Source organism: Saccoglossus kowalevskii, chromosome 17 (genome assembly GCF_978046115.1).
Source record: "Saccoglossus kowalevskii chromosome 17, keSacKowa6.1, whole genome shotgun sequence".
Taxonomy (NCBI): domain Eukaryota; kingdom Metazoa; phylum Hemichordata; class Enteropneusta; family Harrimaniidae; genus Saccoglossus; species Saccoglossus kowalevskii.
Window position 1 is genome coordinate 3,714,041 of NC_140657.1, and position 9,302 is coordinate 3,723,342.

Genomic DNA, 9,302 nt, shown 5'->3' on the forward strand with positions numbered 1-9,302 from the left:
CTTTTTATTTATTTCTTTTTATTTTGAGAGGTATTAAAGCCAGGAGCTTTAACGTGATATTTTGGTGCATGTGTATTTTCCAGTACTATTGTCTTGTCTACCCCATGTTGGAATTGAAAAAGAAAACCATCCAGTGTGAGTTATGTGGGTGGCCTCTCATTAGCGATAAGCAGGCCTTGCCTTGTGACAGACTCCAATATTTATTCCGCCGTGAAACCTTGTACAGCGCATATAAATGTCATTTGTTATCAAGCTTACAATAAACTGAATCAATCATGCTCACAAATCATAAGCCATAAAAACAAAAAAAAGATTTATGGTCATCGGGCATGAACTGTTGTACTTCTTGGCGCAGTGCTGTGTAAATGACGGGTTATGTGGAATTTAATCAATATAAATTAGATGGTTGGTTGTTGAAGGGATCAGGTAAAGTATAAAAAAATATTCAGCCTTATTCGTGTGTGGTTGATATTAAAGGTGGGTTATTGAAGTACTGGTGTCTGGGGAAACTTCAACAAACATAGCATAGTATTAGCTGTACTGACAATCGAAGATGCCTTACCTACGATTGAACATCAAACAATTGGTCTAGCCCTGCCACACCTTCACTTTGGTGTTAAAATTATTGATCGAGAATTATTCACCAACACAGGGTGTATATGGTCACGTGTACTGACTCTCACAAAACTAACTAACGACACTGGTATTTGCGTGTCATGGATGTCAAGTTGTTATTTTATAACATTCTACCACTCTGCTGAAGATATTCCAGTGTCAGAGTGTATTAAAAGTTCATTTAGACAAATGCATCACACAATGTATCTTGTATCTGACCCAGTGCCAATGTTACCGAGGGTCACTATGTTTCCCTGATACTGTACTTCATTGGAAACAGTAACCCTTGTTGCGGTTCAGCGCCAGCTTGGTACAAACATTTAAAAAATACTCTCAACCAATCTATTGTTTTTGTTTTTCCGTGCTGATGCTTTAAATAGTCACTACACCAGTGTCCCCTTTATTTGTTGTATCTTACGTCATTTTCTTTGTACAGATTCACAATCCTGCTTCTCTCACCTCGTACGTGCTTCCAGTTTTGATTCCAAACACCGAGAAGAGTAGATTTGATAAATGTTTGTTCTTATAAAAAACACTAGTTAAATGATTGAATACGTATGAATACTATTATACAGCTTTTATGAGATTATGTCATACAAGTAAGGTCTAACCAAAAATAAATACATAATTTAATGTGATCATATAACATTTTTATGTTTAAATTTTGCTAGTTAATACCTTGTGCTTCCGTAGTGGTTTCCGTTTACAGTCTGCGGCTATTTCAGTTAAATGTTTCATTCTAATTTTTGCCAGAGGAATAGTCATTAAACAGAAGATCAGCGCCAATGTGTATACTCCAGGGTGCAAAACCATTAAACTATAACGTAGTCCTATGGCTGATTTCATAAAAGGGACAACTGTATTCAAATTGCCTCCAAACATATTTATAGAGAACACATAAAAGGCAAGCGCTAAAGTCTGGCGCCCTCTAGGGGCATGTTCGACAACTAAAGCCATAGCAATACCTCCCCACATTTCTATGGCTGCGTAGTTTGGTATGAGAAGGATAAAACACCATGGTGGGGATAAATACAACACACCGATAGATAAAGGTATCGATACAAACTGAAAAACAAACAGGTTATTGAATTAATTAATAATTTAATTATTAATTAATAAATTAATTAATTATCTCAAAAACTGAAAAAGTTGACGACGTATTGAATATGTTAAGTTTTTGTAAGTAAATACAAATAATGGTAACTTACAATACACATATTGAACACATACAGTCTACCAGCGTATCCTCTGTAGTAAGCTGCTTTATCTGCCAACATCCCACCAAGAAGAGATCCAAATATTCCCATTGCAACTGGGATCCAGATCATGAAATGTTCATATGGGTAATCCGGAAAATAATGTCGGAAATAATTATTTATATTGTAGCGGAAAACATAACCACCACCGCATCGCAATGAAGAAGTGATTAGTAGTACGACGAATAGTGGGCTGCAAAAAGAAACATCAGAGTCCGGGTATACGTTTTCTGAATGTCTGGCGTTATTTTTATCTACAGTCGCAATCTGAAAGAATAAATAGTGAATAATTATTTTATTTAACTTGAAGATATAATTATGTGTTATGTTATGCGTAATTTACCAACTTCCCTGCTATTGAATTTTGTGGCTTACATCCCAGCTCAGGATGTGATATAGAATTTGTTAAATTTTGAAATCTGTCAAGTTATGTACATTGACTTCATGCGATGATTAAACAAGTAATTGGTTTTCCACAACAATTCAACGGTCAAGTATTCAACTTATACATGTCAGCAAAACAGAATTGTTTTCAAATCAAGTTACCTCTTTTCGTGGTTCTTTCACCGTCACTACCATTAGTACAGTAACAACTATTCCAGGCACTGCTGTAATCCAGTATGCCCATCTCCATCCTAAGTGATCGACTACAACGTCCATCACAAACGCCATACTAAATGCAACGTAAACACCCCAGTGGAATAAACCTAGTCCAAATCCTCTCAAACTCTAGTATATAAAGTAAAATGACTAGAGGTAAAATATAAATAAACACCAAACCAAATAAACATCGAATTCCGGAAACAGTATACGTTTTACATAGACATGGTGAACTTAGCGAGTGATTGGTGTATGGGGTTCATGGCTGTTGATACAATGTCAGGTGTGCGTATGAACCATATACCACATGTGACACCACAAAAGAAAGATTTACCTGCACACAGTAGCTTGATATTACACTTGCTGCCAGTGCTGTAAATGGGGATTCACTATGTCCAGCAGGAAATATATTCGTTCAGACATTAGCGTTCCACAGAACAAAAGTAAATATAATAATTCAAAGTCAGTTAAGAGTACAATATTTAGAAGTTCATTGTCATAAAATATGTGAATATCCAGAGCTACAAACAGGGTGTTGTTGTTTAAAATACGAAGACATACTACATAAGCTGTTAAGTTGTTTATAAAATGCCTGCTGATAAAAATTATAATACATCTCTCCCATGATTCGTACACTCCAGTGATAAAGTCGTGGCAAAGTACTGAAAAATAGTGGCAAAGTACTGTAAAGTACCGCAAAGTAGTGGCAAAGTACTGAAAAGTACGGCAAAGTGGTGGCAAAGTACGGAAAAGTAGTGGCAAAGTACTGAAAAGTACGGCAAAGTAGTGGCAAAGTATGACAAAGTAGTGGAAAGGTACGGCAAAGTAGTGGCAAAGTATGGCAAAGTAGAGGCAAAGTACGGCAAAGTAGTGGCAAAGTATGGCAAAGTAGTTGCAAAGTACGGCAAAGTAGTGGGAAAGTACTGCAAAGTAGTGGCAAAGTACCTCAAAGGACGGCAAAGTAGTGGCAAAGTACTGCAAAGTAGTGGGAAAGTACGGCAAAGTTGTGGCAAAGACTGCAAAGTAGTGGCAAAGAACTGCAAAGTACGGCAATATAGTGGCAAAGTACTGCAAAGTAGTGGCAAAGTGCGGCAAAGTAGTGGAAAAGTACTGCAAAGTACGGCAAAGTAGTGGCAACGTACTACAAAGTAGTGGCAAAGTACGCAAAGTAGTGGGAAAGTATTGAAAAGTAGTGGGAAAGTGTGAAAGCCCTTCCAATTGTCGATATCTCACAACCAAGGACATCGACTTCACCCACGTATGCCATTTGTCGTAGCAGAAGCGCTCCGCCGCTAGATGGCGCGATTTAAAAGAATAATGCATTGCTGATTACTAGTACTTACAATAATGCCAGCGCCAATCTGGTGATAACTAAATGCAGATATTCTTTAGAGAATCCTGTCAAGGCAACCACTACACTCCACAGTATTGCACAAACCGCAATTACAAGTTTCCGATTTATTGGGAATTTTTCCATTATCAGAGATACAGGTATTCCCATCACACTGAACAGCACTTGAAACAATGGTCCGGCGAGAAGCTGGTACTGTAAACCCGTTCCTGTATAGAGCCATTCGCAGTATTCACTGTAATGAACTACTTTACACCTGTGAATAATGCACAATATACTGATACTACAACAAATTAACTTGCAGATCACGTCAGGTAAAAATGTATTCAAACGTGAGTGTGAAAAAAATGTAATTTGTCACTTAAAGCTTTAATGTCACTGGAACCCAAGGATGATTATTGCTATTAATGAGGTATGATGTTATTACTACTTTATTATATATTACTGTTTATTGCAATGTCACGTGACTTACATTGTTATATTGGTACAAAATGTATCCACCGTTGTGTTCAAATGATGGTATTCAATATATAATTCCACCGCTGTGCTGTTAGATACCTTACATACTTTATCTCCAAAATGAAATTCATTCGCCATCTCCACGTTTGTAGCAATTAATATATATCTGTATAATCGCAAACAAAGCAGATAATTATACCTCCGTTTTTCAATTGATGTTTGCATACTTGAATCACGTGATATACCAGTATGATCGGACTATTGATTGCACGAAACAACACAGTATACGACACAATACACGCACATACAGATTAACGTAATGCAATCAAATAATAAGACTACACTGTAGATGCCGTCTATTATACAAGACTGTGAACAATTTACGAATAATTGACTAGTGGATCGGTCTGGGGCTGTGGGCGGGCTTTATCCACGGATCAGTCTTCGCATGCGAGTTCCCACCGTAATATTCTGAAGTCATGGAGACGGCCAATCAGTAATAACACAAAATTATTAGCACTCTGAAAGGACTCCAGGGTATCAGATAATTTGTTCAAATTTGAAACTTTTGTTTTTTAAAATAAATATCAACAGCCTTGAGTCAATTATTGTAACATTATTAGCATCTGTCCTTGTACATATGCTATATCAAATACATTAATAAATAGTATCTTACTTGAAAATAACGAAAATGTAGAAAAGAATATTCCTATATCACCAAGACGTTTATTGAAATTCGGGCGTAATTTCGTGCGTCGATCATTGAACGCAAAAATATGTGTCAAAAGTTCCAACAATGTACTGTACTTACGTTGTTAAAAGTACATATTGACGCATGCATTAACTACCTGTATAAATGTCATTGTGTATTACTTGTATAAATATTATTTGATATATGTTGATATTTGCGCAACGCATTTCCTAATGAAGCTGCGTTCACAATGCTACAATTAATGTAGCAGATTAACATAAATTTTGTTTCACAAAACAAGTTATAATTTAACCGTTTCACCATCAGTTCCCTCTTTTCTTCTCAAATTCAAAAAGTAGTCCCGTTTATAGTCTGCCTTGTCTTCCCGAAGATTGGGACAAAAATATAAAAACATTGAAAATTGGCCCAAATTGTGTCTGTTGCCCTAAAAATTCGGATTCATACCAGAAACATTCAAGAATATAAGAAAAAATGCAGAAAAATGTTGGCGAGAAATGATGAAAATGGTGGTGGAAAGGTTGAGTACACGTCTTTGTAATGATGACCCTTCAGGTGTAAAAGTCAACATTTGTCATAATTCTCAACACCGTTATCAGTTGTTCATACCTTTCAAAAATGGTAAGCAAAACCTGTAGGGAATAGGTTATAGGACGAATTATAGAAAACAGTCAAAACTGCGGTGAAAAACAATATGGCGCTTAAACAAAAAATGAGTTCGAATAAATACAGTGGCAAAGTATCCTATCATCATGAATTATCAACAAATATAAGCTTAATTGTCTTACCTGCTTAAATGACTTGACATGAATAACGTCATCATAATTACTGCTACATAGAGGGCGTACTTATTATTTTTAAATACAGTGCAAGTATCTGAACAGGAAGGACAACATCTTGGCGTCATTGTCAGTCAATCTTGTATTATCATCAGTAAGTGTTGTTAGACTTTGCAACATCTAATAACCAGCAATAGTTATAAATAATATTTTCTGTGAGATCTATACCAGACAGGCTTTGTTATGCTTACAGGGGTATCACGGTTATTTAGGAAGTTCTGGTGTACATCAAAGCATCACTATTGTTGAAATAGCCACAGTCTCTACAGAATAATTGTATATTACTACTGAAAATAAAATTCTACCAGCGTTTATATACATATTTAGATCTATATATAGATATACCGTACCACAGTACTATTACAATGAAGAAACAGAAATGGTCACAAAAATATTTCATTACCATTACGTACCATCTGAATTTACGTTGTACTCAAATATTAGTCGCGATATTTATCATTATCTTCGTTGTCGAATGTGTTCGATGTTGAGCAAATTATCGACGCAAAGCAATGTCCGCCATGATGCGTTTTCCCACGATTTAACCTGCAATAACGTCCTTTTGCTATCAACCAATAAGAATGCAGTGTTGCGCCGACGCAATTTCCCGGATATTCAAATTAACGCAATGCGGAAGTGGGCGATCTGTTAGAATTGATTTCGGCGAAAAACGGCATGATCTGTTTATTTTTTAAATCAAAATATATATGTTGTACGTTTGTTCAGTATGACATCACGTGAAACACGACTTTACCTGGGGATATTTATTTAGTAGAGTCATGAGAATAGTAAAAGAAAACCACAATCACTCTAACATGAGAAAATCCTAATGGCATAAATGAAATAAACCGAAACACTACGATAAAGACTTTCCATTTTCAACACTGTGACATTCTTTCGTTTTTGTGGCAAAAAAATCTGAAAACTAATTTTGATAAGATAATTTAGAGGTACGAAGCAATATCGCAATAGATATATTCCTGATTGCAATGATTATGTTAGAGATGACCACGATTAAGCGCGGGATGCTTTTAAAATTGATGATCAGAATCATAAAAATGGTCCGGTGTATACTACAATGAGTTGAGCTCGTGCCAGGTTTAAGCTGCTCTACAATATTTGCCGACGTTTGGAAAATACAGCACGTTCAGACGGTCTACTCACAGCTGTGAAAGATTGTGATCGTGATCGTCTAGCATTCTGGTTTAAGGTTCGTTCTATAAATAGTAACAATAATCCAATGTGTTCAAATGTCGGGTAATGCCCACGCCAATATTCCCGACATGTGGAAACAACACTTTAGCTAGCTCATTTAGTTCATGAGCCAAGTGGATAAAAATGGTGGATCATTACCACTCGGGGTGGCGAAGGCTATCATATATCAAATTGAAGCTTATTTTGTGTAGATTCCGAAAAAATATGATAGCAATGTTTTTTTTTGGGTAGCTTAAAGCGGTCACGTGACCTTGACGTTAAACCACCATGCATATTCATACAATTCATTGAATTGCGTTTTGTTTGGCCATTACTTTCCCCAAATTTAATCAGTTAACAGAGCTACTGTTGTGACATGTTGGTACTTTGATGTATATCTTTGCAAGTAAATTTAAAGCGAACCTAAATGCGGCCTTAATTTAAAGTTGTGTATATTCTAAACTATATTCGAAATAATATTGCAGTGGTTTAATTTTGTTTTAATTATTACTGTAGCTTGGATAGGCATTTGAAGTGCTTGCCATGGAGGCCATTCATGGAGGGGAATAATTAACGAACGAACATATTTAACATCCGGGTACTTTTCAAAGCTATGACGTTTTAGTATCTGATCGCATTCGTATACGCCATTGTACATAGCCGTTCATGCTGCCAAGCATTGTGTACTATTAGTATAAACTCAACTTTTATATGCACAATGTGCTTTTTAAAACTTGGGTTAGAGCCTTATGCGTTTGAACCACAGTATTCTGAGAGTGAAAGCCCAATTGCGTTAAAGTACCGTACTTCCCCGATCGTAAGCCCCTCCCGAGTATGAAGCCCATCCCTATGTTTTTACTTGGTATTTATCGAGTTGATTGCATTCACGATTATAAGCCCAGAGTGTTTTTACTGGGCGTCGACGATATTCTTTAAAATATGCGTGTAAAAGGGGTGTTTCATTTCATAATAATCGTGATTGGCATGTTAGTTTGGTTCATGCTTTTAGTTTTATGAGAAAACTCGCATTAATTTCAAGTTCAGAGTGCATGGCGAACGTAAACAACGCCGGCGTGATTCGCATCGTTTCTGTTCTGTCATTTACAAAGGATGATCATCGATGTTGCAATTCTGGAGTAATCCATATTTCTTTGAGTAGTAGCCTTCGAAAAGCCAAAAATGTGATAGTCAAGGCGTGTACTTGGTTATTGGGCATGGTTTACTTTGAGACTATCATGAAAGGCCTAGGGTTTGAACGATGAGACATGTTGGCGACCGAGAAAGGTGTTTAAATTCTTCTTCCACACTCAGTTTACCCATGGTTACTATTAACCGTCGTTTATATTTCGGAAATTGCGAATCGCCAGTTTTTAGGGGAAAAAATCATCGTTTTTTCGTTGCAATCAGTGCTACAGATCGCATTTTAACATTGCGGTAATTCACTTCCGCATTGCGCTAAAAAATCATCGTCAATAATCGGAAAATTTCATCATTACGACACATCATTTTGATTGGTTAATGAAAGACATGACCTGTTATGTCAAAGGAAGTTGTTCCAGGTCAAATCGTGCTGAAAAACCTCATGGTGGAAAATTGTTTTGCGTCAAAAGTTTGCGTACGATCGAAAACATACCAAAACGAAGATAATGATAAATGCTTTCGTCGACTGTTTCCCCACAGATCCTACCCATTATTTCACCGTAAATTCAGACGGTATGTAAATCGTATTGTAATAAAATGTGTGTTTTTTATGAACATGTTTGTTTCTTCATTGTAAGTATCGTTCAAATCAATGACGCATTTTTTTTCAAAAATAAGTATTATTTTCCCGAGCCCGACGTGGTGAACGAATATTTTTTTTGGATAATTTGTCGTTGTTTGCAAGATGGTTACAGTGTTTAACCCCAAAACAAAATCATTTTTCTGAGTTGGTCCTCGAGTACAAGCTCATCCCTTACTTTTCCTTTACGTGTTCATGCCTCCGGGCTTATGATCAGGGAAGTACGGTATACTGTGAAGATTCAGATCAGTCCAATGTGAGTGATGAGAGTATATCGTCGACGATGCCCCTTGTTCGGATGAAAGTTTTATTTCAAATTACACGGAAGTCTGTGAACAATCTGCTTGGTGTTCCTGTGACACTTGTGCCATGATTTGCCAGTGCAGCCCCGTGAATACATGGACGAAAATGTTTCCACCACCACCCTACGAACTCAAGATTGCATACTCCAGCATCCATACTCTGAATAATTTGCACGCCGCACAGTGCAGTACTGGAA

The 9,302-nt window shown here is 36.7% G+C and overlaps 1 protein-coding gene across 3 annotated transcripts; it reads right to left on the reverse strand.

The window, feature by feature from the left end:
- Positions 1-1,037: 1,037 nt before the first annotated feature.
- Positions 1,038-6,379, reverse strand: LOC100373321 (uncharacterized). 3 transcript variants are annotated; one of them, XM_085492115.1, is made up of 8 exons: positions 6,243-6,379; positions 5,779-6,092; positions 4,295-4,447; positions 3,815-4,078; positions 2,806-2,860; positions 2,418-2,600; positions 1,824-2,138; positions 1,038-1,680 (listed from the first exon to the last, which is right to left on the reverse strand). In XM_085492115.1, the coding sequence occupies exons 2-8, from the start codon at positions 5,895-5,897 to the stop codon at positions 1,273-1,275; spliced, it is 1,497 nt and encodes a 498-aa protein (XP_085348241.1). In that variant the 5' UTR covers positions 5,898-6,092; positions 6,243-6,379; the 3' UTR covers positions 1,038-1,272. The 3 variants fall into 3 exon arrangements, with proteins under 3 accessions (XP_085348241.1, XP_085348243.1, XP_085348242.1); XM_085492117.1 differs by having other exon boundaries at positions 5,779-5,949; positions 6,243-6,365; XM_085492116.1 differs by having other exon boundaries at positions 5,779-6,090; positions 6,233-6,365.
- Between the last annotated feature and the right edge of the window lie 2,923 nt (positions 6,380-9,302).

Excerpts from the sequence above, each read along its gene's own strand:
- LOC100373321 (XM_085492115.1), bottom strand. The coding sequence starts at position 5,897 with ATGACGCCAAGATGTTGTCCTTCCTGTTCAGATACTTGCACTGTATTT. Across the intron at positions 4,079-4,294 it reads TTTTGTACCAATATAACAAT|GTGTAAAGTAGTTCATTACA; the intron begins GTAAGTCACGTG and ends CATTATTCACAG. Across the intron at positions 2,601-2,805 it reads TATCAAGCTACTGTGTGCAG|AGTTTGAGAGGATTTGGACT; the intron begins GTAAATCTTTCT and ends TTTATATACTAG.